Here is a 22,387-nt window from a genome sequence, read left to right as displayed (position 1 = left end):
CTACCCTGAACCCAACAGAGATGAGAAACAATTACAGGTTCATTCATATTTTCTACACAGTTAGAAAGAGAAGAGAACAACCGGAGGTTGACTTAGAGCCTTATCCACCTCCCCAGAGTAAAAGCCCCAAACCACGGCTATTGAAAAATTCCATCACTCTACTTCAGAAGGTTTCACCCAGTAATTAGTCAATGAGAGACCTTCAGCCAGCACCACCTCCACAGGTTTTGGTGACACAACAAGCTGCTTTGCTGCCTGCACTCCTGAGGGGAAGGTGGCTTTTCCTTTCCTTTTGCTTACACAAACCCACATGGATCCCATAGCTACTCCTGAAGTGACACACAAATTGCCTGACAGCCTCACACCTTTATTCCTAGCACACCCAGCTCCCCTCAGCATCCATCATGCTGCATTTCTTGTACCCTGGTTGGACCTGCACTGATAGAAGCCAGAAAAATGCTACATTTTCTGTGAAAATCTAGTAGGGCTAAGAAGTGCCTTGAAATTACAGTAAACGTGGATGTTTGAAATGCCTTTTTGCAGGTATTTTCCAGAACTACATCTGTAAAAAAAGTGAGAAACAAATAGGCTGTGCATCTCCCCAGTTTGCAGCTAGGCACAGCCACCAGGGCACTCATTTGCTGGGCTTAAAAGCCCTGAGAAAGGTATTACAGAAGCGTGCTGACATGACTTGAACAAAAGCAGTACCAATGTGACCTTAATATAGAGCTAAAGGCAGTCTTCTGCCACAACAAAACGGGGGTAGGTGTGTTCTGTACAGGACAGCAGATTGAGTAAAATGAACTGATGAGATAGCAAATGACAGGTGGGTTGAGAGAGACACAGATGCAGCAAGTGGGCTACTATTAGCAACCAAGAAAAAACACAGGCAGAAGCCTTCCAGCTCACCACGCTGCCTGCAGACTGCAGCTGCAAGCACACAGCCCTCTGCAGACAGCGCTGATCCAACACGGAGCCCACTGGTCCCAGCACTGACCCACTTAAAGAGCAGCGTCATCTCTTCCCCAGAGCACAGCACACAAGCTCAGAAAACCACCCAGATTCTTCCCCTCAAATAAAACCCCAAGCGCAGACTGATGACAACAGCTTGCAGCGCAAGGTGTGGATGGAGCAGCAGCCAGATGAAGGAGGGCACCAAATGGTGCGGATTCCTGGGACCAACACACAGATCCCAGGAACTTGCAGCAAGTGCACCAGGAGGCGAAACTGAGCTGGGCAATAAAAGTTTCCATGTTATTTTTGTAGGAGTCCGAGGCAGCAACCACAGCTGACGCAATGACTCATGGAAGAACCGTTTGTGGCATTATTAGCTTTAGATTACTAACAGCTTGCAAGCAGAGCTAGTCGCTGCCTTCTGAGCAGGAACATGGGGAATTTAGGACTGGTATTTGTTGAGGGGACTCGACACTGTTCCCCATCCTTTATATTTTGTCAGCGACTTCAGCGCTGGACTGGTCCTCACAAAGCATCAGCACGTACCTCCAGCCCACCAATGGTAAAGTCCCTTTGCATAATTGGAGAGCACCCTTCATTTTTGCTTTTAGGTCAGGAAACAGAGTAAGCAGTGCAAGGTACCATCATATCTCCTGATGGATCAGTGTAAGGATCAATGCAAAGCACCAGCCCCACAGCAACCTGAAGTGCTGAGTCCAGCACTTAACCAGAGCGAGTTCAATTCGGTAAAATCAAGGAGAGAAACAAAAAAATAGATGCCTTTTCTCAAGCCTGGAAAGCCAGCAGGACTTTGATGGTACGAGAAGTTAGCAGTGTAAGAGGATTGTGAAAAGCATCCCATCATTGCTAGTGAGAGCAATAATGAGAGATGTCCTCTGTGAGCTTTAAAATACATACATACAAATGTGTGCAGCAGTGTTGGGCAGAAAAACACTGCTGCACACAGTACCAGCACATAGACTTCATAAAGCTTTCAGCAGATCTTTGGATCTGTTGATCCTTGCAAACTGGATCTTTGAAGCAAGAATGAGAAGAGAGCAAATTTTAAACAAAATTGAAAGAAAAACAGAATGCAAAAAGAACTCTTTGTAAAACGTCCCACAAAAACATGAAGATTTGCCTCCATGTAAGGAAGTGCATGGAATTTCCTGATGAGGCAGGTAGTCATGGCCATCTAATAGGAAAACTGTTCTCTCTTGGAATTGCCACTTTGCAGCAAGATCCACTTTGAAAAGAGCTCCCAACAGTGGCTGTTAAACACATAAATTAAAAACAAAACAAGAAAACAGAAAAGGCAAGCAGCGTACTTGGAACATACTATAGCCAACTGCAGCTCCATCCTCAGCATCCCTTCCCTGTCAGATTGGAATCAGATTGATTTCAGATGGAAAGGTTTCCATTTCTCTGCAAACAGTAACATTTGGAAGGGGTTGAAGAAAAGCATCTCTAGAAAGTTTCATCCACAGTTCAGTCATTCAGCCCCAGCCCAAGCAAGTGCCTCAGCTATTTTCCATGACACAAGCACTTGGGTTTTTCCAAGAGCTGATGTCAGGGCTTTCTGTGGAGAAAGAGCTGCATTTACAGGGCAGGCAAGGAAGGAGGGCTTCCCCAGCAGCCATTCTCAATGTGGCTTTTGTGCTGCTCTGCTGCTGCAGCCAGGACCCTGCAAGAACTCTCAGTCCCCTCAGAAACTCTACAAAGGGGAGGGGACAGAGCCATTTTCAGCAGCCAGCACTGTTCTTCCACTCCTGTCCAACTTCCAAAGCTTGGAAGCATCAGCTTTCCATCTCCAGGCCTGGAGCTGCTGCCTTCCAACACAAGGACACTGATTGTTGAGTGCCTGCAACTGGGCAGGAGCAGACAGACCAACCAGAAGCAGAGAGGGGAGCGGTGGGAGGGGGCACAAATAACACAAGTGGCTCCAGCATCTCCAGCGCCACTTTCAGGTTCAGCCTAAACAGAAGATTCAAGCAGCAGGGATGCAGTTTGGCCATAAAGCATAGTTCAGAATAGGGATAAAAACTCTTCAGATGCTGATGAAGAATAGAAGTTGCCACATCACAGATGATTTCCTACTTGTTTCCCAATCTGATTGATTTCAAATCCAAATTCAGTCAGTTTTCACCTCTGGAAAAGAAAAATTCATGTATTTGAAATGGAGAAAAAAAAAAAAAAAGAATTAAATACTACAAGTACTAAAGCATATGTAGATTTTTTCTACATATTTTCTAAAAGACCTTCAAAAAATGTAATAAGAAAAATATAAGCAAAAACCTGGTGCTCCGCCAAGAAGAAATGCCCACGATTTGTTCATTCGCTGCAAGGTCTCGTTGCATTACACACGTTAGCAGAAAGGTCAAGCCTTGTGATTCCAGGAGTTCTGACCCACTTTTCTTATGTAATTATTTTTCAGTAGGCTATAGGCAAATACTCAGAGCTCAAGTTTGCCTGAGGGAAGAAAGGGAGCTGAGATCAGCGAGGCAGAGCAACCTCAGCGGAGCTCCAATAGCCTCTCTGCCCCCACTTTCATATCATCTCAGCAACGTGAGCTCTTTGAGGGAAGAAAACACAGCAGAGGATGTTCTGATTTTCTCAGGTTTACCCTTCCTGAAAATCACCTAGAAATCCCTTTGCCCACAGCCTGCTCCGCTGCAGAGGAATGCAATAAAGCAGCACGGGTTCTTGCACAGACAGGGTACGGCACTCAGCATCAACCTGCCTCCGTAAACTGGAGCTAATGACGGGGAAATGCAATGTTTGCTCTGCCTGCCAGGAACTGCAGTTCAGAGCTGGAAGCAGCGCTGCTCCCCGCCTCCCTCCCAGCCGTCCTCCTACACGGAGTCTGGAGCAGCTCCCTGGGCAGAAGCAGGCAGAAATCAAAGGAAGAAACAAAGGAACACGGGCGCTGCCTCAGACCATTTTATTTTCCTAAACCAAGCGTGGAAACCCAGCGCTACGCAGCGCCTTGCGACTTCCAACGCACACAGAGGGCTCAGAGATCGCTCCCAGCCTGCCCAGCCCTAATGCATTTCATTAGGCACGCAGCCCAGGTCCCTATTACTGCCATACCCAGCTCCTGCTTGTGGAACCAGCAGCAAGGCCGGTGTGGAAGCACTTCTGAAAACCAGCAAAAGACAGCAATGAGAAAGGGAGCAGAAAAAGAAAAATAAACCAAGGCAGCGCACGCAATACAACTGGAGACGTAGCTTTCAAAATACTGTAGCACTAACTCCAATGCTCCAGCTTGAAGTTTTGCAAATCTCTGTGCAAGGTTCAGAGCCACATTTGAATATTTGGCCCAGAGTTTGCATTTCTGGGGAGTGAGTGAGCACAGTGCCTGGCACAGGAACACGGCACCTCTGGAAGAACAACTGGCTCTCAGGTTCTGGATAGCAGGAAGGAACAGCTCTTGTTTTCCAGCTGCTGCACAAGGAAGCGTTAGGACACCCCAACTCCTGCTAAAACAGACCTGCAATAAACATCAGAAACATTAACAGCTGTGCATGGATCTGCAACACCTTCACTGATGGATTTATGTATTTAAAAGGAATGCTCGCATCAGTTTGCCTGACCCACTGTACAATTCAGTAGTGTCATCATGTTACTCCTACAGTATAAAAGGTCAGGATGAATAACATCAGCTCCAAAAACAGCACCATGACGTGACTCAAATTTACCTTTGATTCTCTTGTCAGCTCCTTTTAAAGGATAATGGGCATTTACTGCCTGGAAACATTATGCCAACATCTCAAGCCCCAAACCTGCCAGCTCATCAAAACCAGGAATCTATCAGCTCTGTGCTAAGCAGACACTCAACCAAAAAGCAGCCTTTGCTTCTCCCACCCAGTCATGAACCTTTGGCCAAACTACACCCATTCCACATGGGATGTGCAGACAAAGCTTCCAAGTATTTGCCAGCTGCAATAAACTAATTTACAGCTAATACATCTTCACCTGCCCAAAGGCAAAGTGTTCCCAGTGGCCCAATATACAGCGAGAAAAAATTGGATATACAAGCTGCATTAAACGAAAGCCATAGCACAGAAATCATTACCACATTGTTGCTGAACCTGAATGGTGTACTGCTAGTTCTCAGTCCCTCATAGCTCCTAATGGAGCTCATTCTCCAGGTGAAGTTTTACTAACGTAGATGTAAAACACTGTGGGTAACAAAATGAGAGTGACATCAGGAGCCCAAACTGCCCGAGACTGAATTATAAACATGCAACTGATTGAACGTTTTGCTTTGCCTGCTTCAGCACTGTTCTCTCTTGTATTGCTCCTGTTTTAAAGCAGCCATGGAAAATTCAACTGCGTATCAACAAGTTGGTCGCAACTCACAAAGAGAAAACATGGGATGTAAACTGAACTATAAAGAGTCCAGCTATGCTACTGACCGAAACTGAGGCTAATCTCATTATTTAAATCTTAATGCGAGCTCTCCGATTCCCTCCATGCTCACATATCCTCCAGCAGCACTGCTCAATTGCTCCGTTGCTGGGATGGAACAAACCCCTCCTCCTCCAGCAGCATCCACCCTTACAGAGCTGTGTGCATTGGAGATAGACAGCCTGTATACATCAATTAATCTCTGATTAAATCAAATTCAATCTCGTTATTATAATCTTATTTACATCACTGAGAAAAAAGGGGAGATTTCTATGAGATGCAAACCCACTTTGTGCTCCTCCCCTGAAGCGCAGGCCTCACCTGCAGAGCACACAGCGCAGAGCTGCTCCATGCTCACGGCAGCAGAAGTGATGGCATTCACAGTGACACCCAGAGCACGCTGTGCCCCGGGGTGCTGCATCCTGCCCTGCATTGCAGCCCACAGCTGCAAAGGGCTGGAGCAGCAGGCAGCAGCGCTGACACCACCGAGCCCTGCTTCTTCAGCTAGAAAATGGAAGGGGAAAAAAAAACAACGGCGAAGCCACTGAGCTTGTAAAATGGCTCAAGATCCTGAGAGCAACGTCTGAGTCAAACACACGGCTATTAATAGGCCTCCGAGCGTGCGTGTCAGTATTTGCCTCCTGGTTCTGTTAAAATAGAAGAAAGCCCTGATTTAGGAAACCCACCGGTCGTCACGAGGCGATGGCAGCGGAACTCCTCGGGACGTGGCACAGCAGAGCAGAGCTCACTGAGCTACTGGCGTCCTGCTATCAGCTCTGCTCCCTCCCCACCCCACAACCAAGGCGGGAGCCTCCTCCCTCCCCATGGCACAGAACCACCAGCACCCACTGCCACCGGTGCCAGCAAGCTGCCCTCCACGCATGGAGCTGAGCTGCCTGGGGCACTTCTCACCATAAAAACGTCTGTGTGTAGATTTACGTACATTACACACACACACACCACCCACAACAAAAACCCCCAGCAGTGATAACAAACCCCAACCCTGTCACATCACATCTTCACACCCCTGCCTTCACGGAAACTATTGCTAATGGGGAGGAGGCTCCCAATGCTCTGTTGCTGTATTAACAGCCTCTGTTTTGCACCAAAGCACAGCTCAGAGCAGCGTTATGACTGTTCCCTACCAATGTTGTTTGCTTCATTAATAAAACAAAACAAACAAGCAAACAAAACAAACCAACACAATTAAACCCAAAATAGGAAAAGATCGGCAAAAATCATTTTCAGCACAAAAAGAAATATCTCAAAGATGGTTTCCTCAACGCCAGTATGTCATATCAACATGCATAAAATGTCAGCTCATCAAAACCACATTCATTCACTGAAAGCCAGGAGGTTCTGCTCAGATGCAGAGGGCTGGGGGGTACTTGGATCCAGCACTGGGATCCAAGAGGAGGGGTGACAGCACCCAGGGCTTGCTCTCTTGCTGCCAAACCTTTGTTCCTGAGCTGAGACACCAAGGCACAGATTCTCATCACATCGTATTTAATTGGCCATTTTTACAATGAAAATATAAAAGAGGAACTGAGGTTCACATAGCAGCTAGAAATAGAACGAAAACAAAAAGCCCCACGAGAGAATAAACCCAAACCTTTCCTTCCCTTCTTCTTCCAGCACATTTAAAGAAAAATTCTTCCTCTCTCCTCGGCATTCAAGGAACTATCCCCTCATCTTCCAGCACATTCATGCGAAAAGGAACAAAGATTCCACGTTACCTGGTTCACCAGCCAGGCTCAGAGCACAGGGAGATCCCAAAGGCCCACGTCCAGGGGGAGCACGCTGCCACCCAGCCCTCCCCACACACCTCTCCTCCTGCGAGCTCTCCGATTCCTTCCATGCTCACATATCCTCCAGCAGCACTGCTCAATTGCTCCGTTGCTGGGATGGAACAAACCCCTCCTCCTCCAGCAGCATCCACCCTTACAGAGCTGTGTGCATTGGAGATAGACAGCCTGTATACATGCCACACGTATCCACTGTTGTATATTTACATATGCTTTTATGTGCACGTGTATGTAGATATATCTGAGTGCATAAATACACATACATGGGTGAGAAGGGAAGCACGCCTGCTGCCAGCCCAGGAAAGGAGCCTGGAGGTCAGAGCAAGGGGCAGCAGGCTGGCTGAGCCCTGGGCAAAAGGAGCGCAGGGGGAAGGGGCTGTTTTCTTTTTCTGCCCCAATAAGCTAATGAAGTTTGTGAGCGCTGCTAGCGGGATAGAAATTTCTTCACGCTACGCTGTCCGTTTGTGTTTGATTAATGTAAATCTTCCCAAGGTTGCAGCCGTGCCCCAGGCAGCACAGTGCTCACATGTGACATTCCTGGGGTACCCTCTGCCACAAAACCATTTGTCTCGTTTTATTTTCCATCCCACCTTCGGCGGTTTCAATTGCTGTTTCCTAATACAACTCATCCCCCTTCCCTTATCACTGTTATAAGGATCGATCCGCAGCAAATCGCTGTATTAACAGCAATCCTTCAGATCCTGGGAACCAAAACGTCCCTCCTGTGCTGCCCCACGCAATGCGTGCCGGTACCAAACAGAACCTCAAAGCCACAGCTGCACCACGGCTGCAATTACGCAGCAGACAGGAAGCCAAAGACAGCAATTCCTGCCCCTTTCTGCTCCCTGCTTCTGCTCATGCACTCATTCCCCTGCCTGAGCTTGCTTTTCAGATCTGCAGGGAGTATCTGGATGCACTGCAGGGCTGTGCCTTCACCTCAGAGGGGACGTTTCCAGCCCTTTGAAGCATCACAACTCCCTCCCTGGCATCGACACATGGAAATATCATTTATTTCCCATTGGCACTTGAGCTCCTATTCACTCCCAATAAGGATGGGCATGTTAACGACTGATTCTAACACAGGATTATAACCCAAGTAGGATCACTGCAGGCAAAGGCTTCACTGCCGGCTGCACTGTCTGGCTTATAATTTTAGACTATTAATTTTGATTGATGTTTTATCTGCAGATTTTGGGGAAAAGCAACACAATGCATTCCTTTCAAGTACAACCCAACGCAGCTGCCAGGAAATGGTGTAAAAACAAGAAAGGCTCAGGAATGGAAGCTTCTATCTCGCTTCCTACTCTGATTTCCCAGATTTCCTTCCCTCCATACTCTCTCAGCCACAGGACATAAGAAGAAAACAATCTGGAAAAAAAATAAATAAGTCTTGGACCAAAAAAGCAAGCAGAGGGACAGCAAGGCTATGGCTAGGGCTGGAAACATGGGTCCCTGCTCTATGTTTACCTGAGTTTCTACAGTCCCAGATGGCAGAGGAAAGAGAGGGAATGGCGATGGTACCTCCCACACCATTAAATAAAAACAACAGCCAAACACCTCCTAAGAACACAGGAAAGAACAGCAGATGCTCACTTAACCCATATAATAAAACATTAAGACACTGAAGTTATTTGAGTGCTTCCACAGCACGCCGCCTTTGCATTCCAGGTTTAACATTCCAGGATTTTCCTATTTCTGTTCCACTTTCTTTGTCAAACAACCCCAACTTCAGCCCCTATTCCTTCGCTCACACTCTATCGATTAAGGAACACATTTCCTCTTGCCCACGTACAAGCCACACACCCGCAAACAAAATAAGCAAAGCTCTTCTTGTTGTCAACTAACAGCATTAGCAGCTCTCAGCTGGTTAGGATGGGATACGGTAAATATTTATGCAGAATTCACAGACCTTTACCCCAATAAAGAGCCAGACATGGGAAAAGATCCGCTTCCCAGAGCTCCATCCAGCGGAAGCGAAGCGGTCCCCAGAGGATGGATGGATGGACAGACGGATGGAGCCCACATCCCTGCGACAAACTGCCACCAGGAGCAGCTCTCAGCTTCCACAGAGTGCTGAGCAGCTGCAAGAACCGCCCTGCACATCAGTTCAGGGTATTCATCACCCTGCACATCAGTTGTGGTCTCAGGGGCTAAAGGCATGCAGCAGCAGCAAGCTTTCTGCACCCTGAACCCATTATGGGCTCAGGATGTCGGTTTCTCTGTCTTTTTACATAAAGCATCTCTTCCCACCTTAAATAAACAGGAACTTGCAGATGACTATTCAGCACGGGTTGTCTTTTTTCTTATTTTGAGAGAGTAAATGTGGAAGGATAGGAACGCAAGAAACCTCACGTGTTTCAGCAGCACACTGCAATAACACAGAGCCCACCAGATCACCTGCATGCATCTGAGAAACAGCTGTGTGCTCCCCAGCACAAAAATAGCACGCTGCTCTCCAGAATGCAAAGAGCTCCTCAGAAGCTGCCGTGTCACAGGAGCTGCACGGGAGCACGCAAAGCACCTCTGCCCTTCAGCTCCCCCAGGACTGAGCTCAACCCCCCACCTCCCAAAGCTGTTGCAGCTTACAGCCAACACATCTCTTTGGTTTCTTCTGGCCCCGCTCTGCGGTTCCGGCTGGAAGAACAAAGAAGTTCAGAATGCATTTCTGCAGCACAGCATATAGCAAAACAGGCAGTGGAAGTCAGACATACAGAAGCTCCCCCCAGGAATTTCTGCCACGCAGAGCAATTTCAGGAGAGCTTACAGCAGGTAAAGCAATAACTCCACAAAGCAACCGCTTCCCACAGGCAAACCTTGAGCTGTTTCAGCTCCTTAGGAACATGCCTTCAATTACTGTAACTCGGTTTGAAAAATAGGAAACTGAGGTAGAGAAACAGGAAATTGTTTCTGCAGCAAGAGAGCAGGCCAACAATCAGTGAAGGACAAGCACACCCCGAATTGTTTGAGCAGCCGTTCCATCTGAAATCCGTACAGGGCAGAAAGCAAGCCATGGATACTTAGCATATATGATGCAACTGAAAGCCGGCAATGGGCAATAAAGCCAAAAGATCTGCAAGCTTTCAGGATTCAGAGTAGTTTGGCACAATTGCCTGAAAGCTTTTAGGGGCCTGGCCACAGGATGGGAAGCCCCAGCAGATGCCCTTATGCTCTGTGTGTAGCTTCAGGACTCGCAGCACGGAGCCCAGGGCACCCATAGGACACCAGGCAAAACCCAAGCTCAGAACTGATCCGAAGCAAACACGGCTCACAGGCAGCTGTCAAGTCTGCCAAATCTGTGAGGAAAATTAACACACACACATAAAAAACCACCTATCTGCAAAAGCAAAAAGCAAAAGGCACCACATGAGCATGAGCCCCAATTCCCTCCATCTCTCATTGTCTGCGCTGACTTCTGGTGTAGGAAAACGGGCTATATGGAGCTTCATTTAAAGGTCACACAGTTTCCTTCCTTGATCTTTTACCATGAGCAATTTTAGAAGCCACTCAACATCTTAGAACAGCATATATAAACAATTTCTGCTTATCCTGCCACTGAAGTGCATTTAACCAGTTCCCATCAGCCTGCAATGCTGGCTGAAAAACAGCTCCAAAATGCACAAGTTACGCCAGTCACCAAATCCCAACGTGAAGCAGTGCCAAAGCAGCACACCAACCTACAGAGAGAGACGAAGAGGTTATTCTACAGTTCACATTTTGCTAAGAGAGAAACAAGAGCAGGGACACTCCATTTTCTAAGGCTGGGTCTGCTCCATTCACACTGAGTGTGTTATGATCCAATGAGAGCAAAACCCAATCCAAGAGCATGGCTGCAGCAGCCCATAGCACCCAGCCATGGTGTGCTCTAGAGCAGGAAGGTTGCAGCAATAAATACTTTGAGGCCTAATAAACTGCATATCAAGAACCAGGAAGAAAAAGAGCTTGACTCATTCTTTCCAAAGGTTTCTGCAGTTTCGTTTCACAGCAATGCAGCTCTCATCCCTCTCTGGCTTTACACTACAATGCAACCCCAAAATTAAAGGATACAAACAGTGTCAAAGCGTCAGTCTCACACAACAGCACTCAGCACTATGGTGCTCACACCAGCAGCCCTGTGCTCCCCATGTCTGACAGCAGGAAACAACCAAACCCACAGCATCAGTACCTGCATTCACAGCCCCAGGCTCTGAAAACGCACAGATCCATTCCTCGAGTGCACTGGAACCTACTTCACTCCCATTGCTTCAGCACCACAAGGGATACACAGCCACTGATGCTCAGAGCTCATGCTATTCCAGACACTGTCTGTGAGCTTTGGCTCATTTTGCCCGAGCTCCCCCAGAACTCATTTTATTTCAGAGCCCATCCTATTGACAGTTCCCCTTCTGCCCTCCAGGCAGCACATAATGAACACTGTTTTTCAGGGCTATTCACAGGGCTCACCCTGCCCTAAGCATGCCATGCAGGGGGCCAGAAGAAAATGAAGGGCTTGGACATTGGAACCATAAGAGCACGTGTTTGCCTCTTGCTTTGAAATCCCAGAGCAGGGCTGCTCGTGCAGCATCACTGCTACGGACGTCTGCCCCCAGAGGTGAGGCTCACAGTGTAACTGGATCATTTCTCCATCTCCACCCCAAACTGGGCACTGCTGCAGCCCTGCAGGAGCTCTCAGCTCTGCAGGGACAACAGGCAAGTTGATTCCAACACAATAACTGCAGTCGCTTCTCAGATAACATTTGTTCAAATATATATATATATATAAAAGAATCATTTCCATTTAAGCAACGAATGCGTGCAGCTTACCTATAGAAGCATCATGCTTGCTCCTCTTATCAGCTCCATCTGAAGGCCACCCATGCTTGCAGACAGCACAGCTCCCTCCGTGTTGCATCCAAGCATGCTCCACACACCCTCCTCCCCAGCCCTGCTGCACCCCACAAGCTGGACATGCCCCCTGCTTCTGCAGCCATTTCCTGAGCCAAGAGCATCAATGCTGTGGGAGGGAGTAGGTGAAGGAAGCTGCAGCCCAATGCTCACATTGAAAAGGAGCAGGTTCTGCAGACTGTCTCAGGCCCAGAACTGCAGCAAAGCTGTGTGTGAGCAGCCCAGGGCAGTGGGAATCCCCTGCATCACGCTGCACCAAGGCCAGAGCAGCAACAACTCCCTGACTGCACGCTGCTGAGAGAAGTGTTTTCCTGGCCTGAACCAGCTGGGTTATTGCAGGCAGAATGCAGCCACAGACTCAGCTCCAGAGTGGGAGTCAAAAGCACTACAGAACAGGTGCAGGCACCAAAACGCACAGCTAACGTCTCAGACGAGTGCAGAACCTGATAATAAGCCTACTAAGAGGAAAAGGGAGAGGTCAAGGTTTGCTATGCCATACATACAGCTGAAGTTGCACTGGATAACATCCAAAGTAAACAAAATTCCAGAGTTTAAAGCGAGCACCAACATTCCTCCATCTTCCCACTGGATGAACAGAAAAGCATGAAGAGCATGCCTGCTCTTTTTGGGGGGGTTGTGTTTTGGATGTATTACGGTTGGTTTATTTCCACAGCACGAGTGAGCTGAACACTGTACAGAAAGAACTTCAGAGAGTATAAAACTTGGGGCTATCCAGCGCTCTGCAAAGGGCTGCTGCTGAGGAGGGGTTATTGCAGCTGGGCATCTGCCCTGGGGTGGGCACAGAGCAAAGCACCCCTTCCTGCAGCACCACCAGGTGCTTCCCTTTGCTGCTGCAGGTTCTGCATCTCATAGGGAAAGCTGCTGCGGTGTTCCCAGCACCTGCAGGCTGCACCCCATCCTTCTCATGCACACCGACAGAATCAAAGATGATCCCACAACAACTGCAGACGGCTCTTCCCGCTGTGTCCCCATACCACCTCCATCAGCCAGAACGACAGAGTGCTGCTTTGCTCAGATCTCATCTGCACCCACACCAACCACTTCCGGCAGCCGAAACCGCAGGGACTGCGCAGGGCAAACCACAGCCTATTGCTGTGTGTCAGCAGGCAGCGGCAGCACACTGCCAGCCCCAAGACCTCTCAGCTGTCTAAGAACTCTTCTCCTCGTCACACCGCTGCCCATCAGTTCACATCACACTAATTCATTCCTCTTCTTCCTATCACGGTTCCCCTGACTTTTCTGACCGGGTCGGATGGCTGGACGCCCCGTGGCAGCAGGGGGAAACACCCTTTTCAATCTGAAATAACCCAAGAATGGCAACTTACTGCTGGCTGAAGTCATCATCTAATTTCGGACACCGCACAATAATGTTTCAGACGGCGGAAAAAGCTGTCCTATCTGCAGGGATCAGAGCCACACCTCCTGCTCCAAAGGCCCCAGCAAAAAGGTCGGAGCTCCTACCACTGCTGCTGCCCCAAGCAGAGCGGCTTCAGAAGGCCCTGAGCACCCACAGCCCCTTCAGGATCACAGAGGTCCTCCCGCCACCAACCTGTAGTCAGCACGGCTGTGATCCTGCCTCTGGTTGGCAGTTCTCTCCTTCCATCAGCAGCTCCTGGCCCTGTGCTGTTGATGTGTGCCTCCAGAAGGCAGTGGCAGGCAGGAAACCTTCTCATATCCGGCAGCTGCCATCAGCTCTCCCATTTCTATCCCTCTCACTCATTTCCTATTGACTTTCTCATGTCTTGCATTGCAGCTTTTTCCTATTTCCTTTTCTCCTTGCTCATTATAGCTCCCCTCCTTCCATTCTCTAATCCTCCTCCCTTTCCCAGCAGCTTTGATCTCATTCCCCCCTCTACCAGGATGTCCCCAGAGCCCCCAGTGCCCCCATGCCAGGCAGTGCTGTGAGCAGACTGCATGCTGCCAGCATGCTGCCCCAGCAGCCACCAACGGAGCAGAAAGCCTTCCAGCAGCCATCAGATATTCAGGCAGGCTTGCAGGTTGAAGCTTGCACGTTTATGGGAGTGGTGGACTCGATCCTCTGCCTCTCTTGGATCAGCCTAGTGCATTATTACAGAGCTGGGTCTTCTCCTACAGACTGGGAAATGTTTGTTTCCAGCCCTCCTCCAGGATCCCAGCACCTCGCCCTGCACAGGTTGCTGCTCCTTGCAGCAATAACCGCCTGTTATACCACAAACACAAGCCTACAAATAAACTCAAAATCAGCTTCTCATAAACAGGATTAGCTGTGCTGCTGCTCACGGTTTCCAGGAGGAACGGGACTTGGACAACAAGTTGGTTTCCACTAGTATTTCTGAAGGCTTCTAGGGCAAACTTCAGGAGCAGCAGACAGACGCCAACCCAAGTCCTGCCCTGAAAGCCACGTTTCCTCTGCCAGCTGCAAACAACCAAGAGCTCCCATACCCTGGGATTCTCTCTTAGGATCAACGTTAACACCACAACTTGGTTAGAATCACCAAAATTGGCCCTTTGGGTCGGGTCACACAGCTTTTCCTATCTTTTATATAGCTCTGATTGTAAAAGGGTTGTTTTACACAAGGCCTGAAATGAACCCAGACCCAGGAGCAGCTGTGGCCAGGACACACTGTGCTGTAAGGGATGGACACAGCAAACCTCCAGGAGGACACTGCAGCATCCAAGTAACAAATATGACAGCGATTCAGATAGATCACAACCAAATTATTTCAAATACAGGAACTCACACGCTGTGCCTGAGGGTCTTTTCCATCTCACATGTTCAACCCCCATTCATTAACTTTGCCAGTGCAAATTTAACCCAGCACCTTCACCGACTGACACCACCGAGCTGAGTTTCAGCGTTGTCAAAACAAAGCTCAAAATAGCTCTGCAGATCAGTTTTAAGCGTTTGCCAACCAATGTAAACAGCATCACTTCTTACTCCACAGCCCTGCGGATGGGCACAGGGAGGGTTCCTGCCTGCTGCCCTGCAACAGACAGAATACTGAGAACGCTCCCAAAAAGGATGCAGGGAACGAACAATGCAATGTCCAGGAGACCATTTGTGAACGTCAAAGTCTGCACATTGTTTTGTTTATGCTATTTATAATTATGCTTACATTTAAACATGAAATAAGGACGCTGCTTTTTCCTGCCCTTTTAACGTATTTATTTTAATTAAAGAAGCAAACTTTGGTTCTTCCTGCCTTTCTCTAGAAGTGCTGTTCCTATTTTGTACTTCTCGGTATCCTGCCGTGTGTTTTACCCTTCATACATTCCTCATCAGACACCGCAGGTTTCTCATCCCTTCTCATTTCACTAATAACTTTGCTGCTCCTTCCCTCGGCCTCACTCTCAGCCCAGGCACTCTCCATATCCCAGCTCCTGACCCTTCGTTTAATCAAGCTGAGACACGTACCAACATTTCCATTCTTTAAACCTAGTCATTACCCAGGCTGCAAAATAGGACACAATGCAGTATCACCTCTCTTTGCAAGAGAAAGATCTGCCTTTCTCCAAGGAGATAAAACACCAGGAGCGGAGTCAGAGTCAGAGCGATGTTTGGGAACCTCAGCATCTCAGGTCACCCAGCCTAAAAGTTCAACTGGGACGCATCAGTCACTCTCTTGCTAACAATTTTCAGAGGGAAGACAGAGGTATTAAGTGAGAAACCTGCGGGCTAGAGATCTGAAAGCAAAAGCCTGAGCCTGCCTTTCAAGCAGCACGGCCAGCACGCATCCCAGTGACCAGAAGGACCACCTAGAGGTTTGAGCAGACAGTGCAGACTCCAGACCAAAGCAAACATCACTTCAGGGCAGGCTGAAGGCTGAGAGCAGGAAGAGCAAATGGCCAAAAACCCCTGGTGGTGTTGCAGAGCTCCGTGGGACAGCAGTGCTGACTGCCCACCAGGCAGCATTCATGTGCAGTGCTTAAAACATTGAATTCCCTCCCTGCCATGACCCGAAAAGATCTCAGGATACAGCTATGAAGTATTTAAAACAACTGGTACAGGTGAGCAGCGCTCTGCACTACCTTCAGGCGGGCTGCCTATACTCAGATCCTGACCCACTGCTTTGCAGTATGATAGGCAATAGTTTGGGGAGCAAATAGGAGGACGGTGCTCAGCTCTGGAGCAGTTCTGTTGCTGAGTGTATCCATTGGGCCCCAACTGCTGTGGATCTGAACAAGATTTCCAATAGTCTGACACCAAAGCAGCCTACATCCAGTGCTGCTCCTGATTCACACACCCCAAACGCAACCAAACGCCGTAACAGGAGTTGTGTGCACACAGAGTTATACAATGGGGCTGCCACGAAATGCTGCTCCTGCCTCCACCCAAATCATCACGACGCCCACAGCTCTATTCAAAACTAGAAAATCAAGCTCACCTCAACTCCCTTCTCTAGTAAAAAGCCTCATAAATTATGCAGCACCAAATGGGAGCGTTTGCTTCTCTCCCAGCCAATAGCAAACCTCAGGCAGCTTCAGTGGAAACAAAACAGAGTTTGTTAAGTTTTCTAAGTAAATGTGCATTCATAACATTGAGCTACCCAGTAACAACTCAGCAGCAGCGCAGCTCCCTTTCCAGTTCTTCCTCCTATTCCAGGGATGGAAAGGAGCCCTTCCCCCACCAGGACTCACAGGAGTCCCAGTGACACTGGGGTCTTACAAACAGCCACAGACAGGGAAAGTGCATCTCAGTAGATAAGAAACAATTAGGACCTATTTAATACCAAGTGAGGAGCAACTCAGCAATTAAAAGCCTCCCTGGGTTAATTATGTGTGAATTCTACCTCTCCTGTTTTTCAACCATAGCAAACAAAACTACAAGGCTGTTAGGAATAAAACGAGGCAACTGCATGAGAAGGACTGTCAGTGCCCCATGAGATGCTCCAAGAGCATCTTTCCTTCAGCAGCAGGGGCGAGTCCTGCAGCCCAGCAACTGCTTCACTCTGCAGCACGTTTGGAATGGTTACAGGAAGAAATACAGCTAACTACGAGACAAATATATATATATATATATAAATGGCATACGAATGTTTCCTCAGTGTCATAACAGGATACAGCAGCAGCAGGCTGATCATCCTTCAGCAGCCAACCAGAGCCTGCAAATGGCTGAGCTCCATCCCAGCTCAGCACGCCCTTGCAAAGCACACAGCCCTTATCTCGCCCCGCCATGCGTGGCTGGCTGTGGCTGCAATGCCCCAAGGCAGCAGAGTGGGGCAGCCCCACCACGGCACACAGCCCTCCTCCAGACCCTGGCAGCCCAATGCTGTACCCTCCGTGGGGATCTCAGAGTGCAGTTCAACCTCAGATGCAACCCCAGCACCAGAAATGCAGCCTAGGTAACGAGACAGGAGCGTGGGGCCGAACTGAAGTGGAAACCTGCAGGTTAAGAGCACAGCAAATCCCTCCTACATCCAGAGTGGAAGAGCAGGGGCTCTGTCAACCCCTGACCTACCTGAGATACCTGCTGTAAGTCCCCTCAACGGCCCTGTTTTCCCCTCCTCAATTAAAGAGCTCAAGTGCAGATGCCCACCCCAAGACTTACTGGCTTAAGAGAAATGCCTCCCTCTGAACAAACACGGCGCAGCAAAGAGGATATTAAACGAAGAGGGTGTAAGTGTTTGTAAACACTGAGCGTCAGGGCAGTGAGGCTGCAGATGAACTGCGAGATACGGCCTGCTGGGCAGCGGGTTTACGAAAAGCAACAGCTGAGAAAGTCAAAGAACATCCTGAGAGAAGGGGAAGTGAACGTCAGGGCTCAGAGCCCCGCACTGCTCACACCACCACCATCCTGGGCCACTTTCTGCTCACGCACTCATTTCTAACCTCTAGCACTACTTTACAAGATCACCTTTCTCCAGCAGCAGAGGAGCTGATCAGGAATGGCCTCTATCAGATGCTTCTCCATTGGCTTTGCTGAGCCTCGTGATGCTCTCAGAAGCCTCAGCACCTGTGGGCTCTGTGCTTAACACCTGGGATTGCACCCAGTGCCCAAACACTCGCTGTCCTCCAACCTTAAGATGCTGCATGGAGAAGAGGTAAGAAAAAAAACACTGCTTTGTGTAACAGAGCCCCACCTGGGGAAACAGCACAGCCACGATCAACACGAGCTGGGTTTAATACCCAGAGAAAACAATTTCAGCAGTTTTAGATACTGAGATCCACTGGGAAAAAGAAGAAAACACCACGAGACGAAAAAGAAACCACGTTGATGAGAATACCATTCATCACAGCACCTAAGAAGCACTAAGAAATGGCCATTTCTGCTTTCCTCCTGATTTATGTGTACTTTACTGCCATACATCACACCACCTCCAAGGAGACACAACACACACTAAGGATGGGACAAATGCAACCTGGGCGATGGGAGTGCCAAAACCACATAACCCATACAACACGAATGCCACCTCAAAGGGGTGCACAAGGAAGCACTTGCTGTCTTAAGCAGCTGTATAAATCTAAAAGCCAAGCATGTAAAGCTCATGTGGAGAAAAAAGCAGGCCTGCACTGCCTCGTTATGCTCAGAACACCTTTGGCACAAATGCAAGCTGAGTTTTGTTGTTATGTTTTTAAGGCAGTTCCCAACCTGGCTGCACCAAGGAAGGTCACTGATAAATAAAGAGAGAATTAAAGCCATCATATGACTTGTGTGGCTCTAATGACAGCAGAAGCTCCGGGTTTATTTATATTGCACCTGCTTTACATTCCACACTTGAGAGCCAGACATAAAGAGGCAATACAGATGTTGGGCATAAGAGGAAGGAAGCTTTCACCGACACAACAGCGACTGAAAAATGCCTCCACGCAGACCCTGCACAATGCTGTGGGAACACAGAACAGGCAAGCAGAGGCACAGGCACCAAATCCAGCTCTGGAAGCTGCATCAGGGAATGAATGGACAGCAGGGCTGAGCTCCCCCAGATCTGGGGGCTTCTTGGGGTTGGGAGCTGCCCAACACTGCATGCTGGGGCTGTAGAAGCAGCTCCTCACCTGGCCTTAAAGGTCCTCTGAGCCAGAGTCCCCACAGAGCACCAAACACAAACATGCACTGCACATGACTGAACACAAAAACAAAAGGAAATGGAGACTTTCTTTTTTTCCTTCTGGTCTGTGCTCCGTTTTCAATTTGTCTGTTCCAATCCAATAATGGAAAGTATTTTGTTGTTACCAACAAACAAGTTCAGCTCCCCATCCTCACGCACCGCTCAGCTGTTCTGGCTATGAGAATCCCAGTGCTCCCCTTGGTGCCCTGCAACCTTACACACCTGATAGCACCCTGCAGCTCAGGAACACACACTGCCAATATTCATATACATATGCTGCAACAAAAATAAAAGCCTCCAAAGTGTTTGGGTTTTTTTTTTTTTCCAGGTGATCTCCTAGAACAAAACCCATCAGAAGAGATAAACGTGAAGCTTGGATGTGGCTCCCAGCTCACCACAGCTCCCCATGGCACCCACAGCCCCATCCCTCCATTGCTGGGGAGGCCCAGGAGGCACTCAGGAACTCAGGCCTTCATCCCACACATGTTCACACCAAGCACAAAAAGAAACACAGGGAAAGGGAAACTCTGCTTGCAAGTATTGAAAAATACAAGTTGTTGCAGCTCCTTGACGTAAACACTCCCATCATTCTGTCTCAGAAGCGCAACAGGGGTTCCCCACTGCATTTAAGCTGCTTTCCTCAAAACAGAAAATGCATTTTTCCACCTGCTCCATAGAGAACCATAGAATGCAGGATGGGACCCAGGGCTGGGCAGTGCAGCCTCACCTGGGCTGACCCCAGCTGCAGCAGGGATGGCTGCAAATCCACAGGCAGCACCCAGCGCTGGCTGCTGCGATGCTATGAGATGCTGAGCGAGGAGCTGGAATCACAGGATCGCAAGGTTGGAAAAGAGCTTCAAGATCACCCAGTCCAACCATCCACCCATCACCAACAGTACTAAACCACATCCCTCAACACAAAATCCAAACGTTCCTTGGAACACCTCCAAGGTCGGTGACTCCATCACTCCCTGGGCAGCCCATTCCAGTGCCTGACCACTCTTTTGGAGCAGTAATATTTCCTGACGTCCAGCCTAAATCTCCCCTGGCGCACCTTGAAGCCATTCCCTGTACTTCTATCACCAGTCACACGAGACAAGAGGCCGACCATCAGCTCACTACAACCTCCCTTCAGGTAGTTATAGAGAGCAATAAGGTCTGCCCTGAGCCTCCTCTTCTCCATCCTGAAGCAGCAGGACACGAAGCACGTCCCAAAGCAATCCCTGCAAACCCACTTTCACCCGTTTCAAAGCCCGAACCGGGAGAGATTCCTGGGTACTGACCTGTCCGTGGTCGCGGGCTGTGTGCCACTCATTGGAGCCTCTGCCCAGAGCTCGTGCTATCCAATTTACATGGTACGACCACGGCGGGGCTGTCAGTGCGGTTCGGCTCCCCGCCGCAACCCCGCTGCGGGGGGAGGCGTGCACTGAGAGAAGCAGTTCAGAAAGGAAAAAAAAAAAAAAAAGGAAAAAAAAAAAAAAGGAAAAAAAGAAAAAAGAAAAAAAGTAAAAGAATCCCAAACTCTTCGCGCACTCAGAATCCAACCCGCAGAAGTAAGCGGAGGAAAAAAAAAAAAAACTTCAGCAAAAAGCCAAGAGCCGCTCCCCGCGATGCCCCCCGCGAGGAGCAGCCCGGTGCGCTGCGCCCTGCAGGCCGCTCGGCTCAGCTCAGCTCCCGCCGCCCATCGCCCGCCGCCGCCCGCCCCGACCCCCCGCCCGCCGGCGGCCCGAGCGGGGCGGACAGGGCGGGGGGGTTTGGGCCGCTGCCCGCCGCCGCCTTTAGGCCCTCGGGGCCATGCCCGGCCCGTGCCGCGGCGGGGCGCCGAGCTCCGACGTCCCCGGACGGGATGGCTCCGTTCTCCTTTCGGCCTGCGCGCTGCGGGCAAAGTCCTGCCGCTGCTGCGAGACGGAGAGCGAGCCGCGCCCCTCCCGTTCCGGCTGGGAGCGGCGCGTCCCGGCGGAGCTGCGCCGAGCGGGGCCGAACCGCGACGCCGACTCCTCCCCCCGAGCGGCGATATCCGCTGTATCCCTCCGCCTGCTCCTGCGCAAAGAGATCCCTCGGCGCAGACGGAGCGATGTCTCCGCTCACGCGAAGCGCTGAGGGTTTGGAAGCGGACGGCTCGGCTTCTATCCAGACGAAGCCGTCGGGCTGGGCTGTACGCCGTGCTTCCACCGTGCGCTCCGAGGTGAAGTTCCGCTTCGGGGTGCTGAGGACCGGCTCCTTTTCCTCCTCGGAGAGAAGCGAGCAGTCCGGAAGGCGGAGAGCCCTTTGATGGGTTTGTTGTTTTGGAGAAGTTCGGAGCAAAGAAGGGAAGCGTGGGATGAAATCATTTTCTAAATGGCACTCGATGGAGACACGCAGAGCATCTGCGCTTCCTTTCCTAGCTTCCTTTTGGGGAAGAAAGAGGAGAAAGAGAGGAGTGCCGACATGCGTCCAGCAGTGCTGCGGTTCCGTACCCACGGCAGCTCCCTTCAATGCAATAAATCCCTCCGTGCCTTTATCCTGCAGAGCATCCGGACAGGGCAGGCAGAAACACCTCGCTGCAGGCATTGGCAATATCAGACCTCAGCGCTTCTTTATTGCTTTAGTTCTGTTTTATCGTGCTTGGCAAAGCAGTGACGATAACAGTTAATTGGAGGATATCCTAAAAAGGGTGATGGGAACAAGCTCAGCAGCAGCAAAAGGACATAAAACTCAGCAGAGTGATGCTGATGAACATCAGCCAAAGGATCCATTCCATGTTGTATAGAAGAAGCGCTGCATAAAACCACAGCCATGCCAAGAGGTGTAAATCCCTCCCATCATCTCGTCCAGATAAACTCCTGCTCATTATGGGCTGGATTTCCGTGTTTAATGCAGCAATGAAACAATTCCAAAGTAGACTCTGATACCATAATTGCTTTTTCCTTTCTGCAAGCACTGTGCTGTGGTTTTGTGCTTTGTTGGGAGCTGACTGTGTGCTTGTGTTAACACAGATGTCTATGACATTTTGCTGCCTGGGCAGTTTTACAATGAGAAAAAAAAAAAAAAAAAAATCAATAAGCAATTATACTGTGCGGTAGCAATTAGAATGGATTTTGGTTGGTGGCTGCAAAGCCCTCCCTGAGCCCACAGTTAGAGCTGGTGCTGCCATCTGAACCTGGATACCCAGCAAAGCCATGGGCTGCACCCCAGCGCTCTGACCCAGCTGTCCCTTAGAGCCCAGAGCAGAACAGCTCAGCTCAGGAGGGCTGTTGGTGCGAGGAATGCCGAGTCCTATCCACTACCAATTCTTAACCTGCCTTAAAGGAT

General features: G+C 49.5%; 1 protein-coding gene across 4 annotated transcripts in view; it reads right to left on the bottom strand.

Annotated features, from left to right (window-relative positions):
- The window catches only part of ARHGEF12 (Rho guanine nucleotide exchange factor 12), a 63,798-nt gene extending 43,023 nt beyond the window's left edge, over nt 1-20,775 (bottom strand). For 2 of the 4 annotated variants that reach the window (XM_052697266.1, XM_052697268.1), the window contains exon 1: nt 20,380-20,775. In XM_052697266.1, coding sequence (XP_052553226.1) covers nt 20,380-20,411 — 32 coding nt within the window. In that variant the 5' untranslated portion in view covers nt 20,412-20,775. The remainder of the gene's footprint in view (nt 1-20,379) is intronic. The other 2 variants (XM_052697267.1, XM_052697269.1) reach the window with 1 other exon arrangement.
- Nucleotides 20,776-22,387: the final 1,612 nt, after the last annotated feature.

This window comes from Tympanuchus pallidicinctus, unplaced genomic scaffold, assembly GCF_026119805.1.
Source record: "Tympanuchus pallidicinctus isolate F22 unplaced genomic scaffold, pur_lepc_1.0 scaffold30, whole genome shotgun sequence".
Classification (NCBI taxonomy): Eukaryota; Metazoa; Chordata; class Aves; order Galliformes; family Phasianidae; genus Tympanuchus; species Tympanuchus pallidicinctus.
This window is presented reverse-complemented; position numbering and strand designations above follow the sequence as displayed.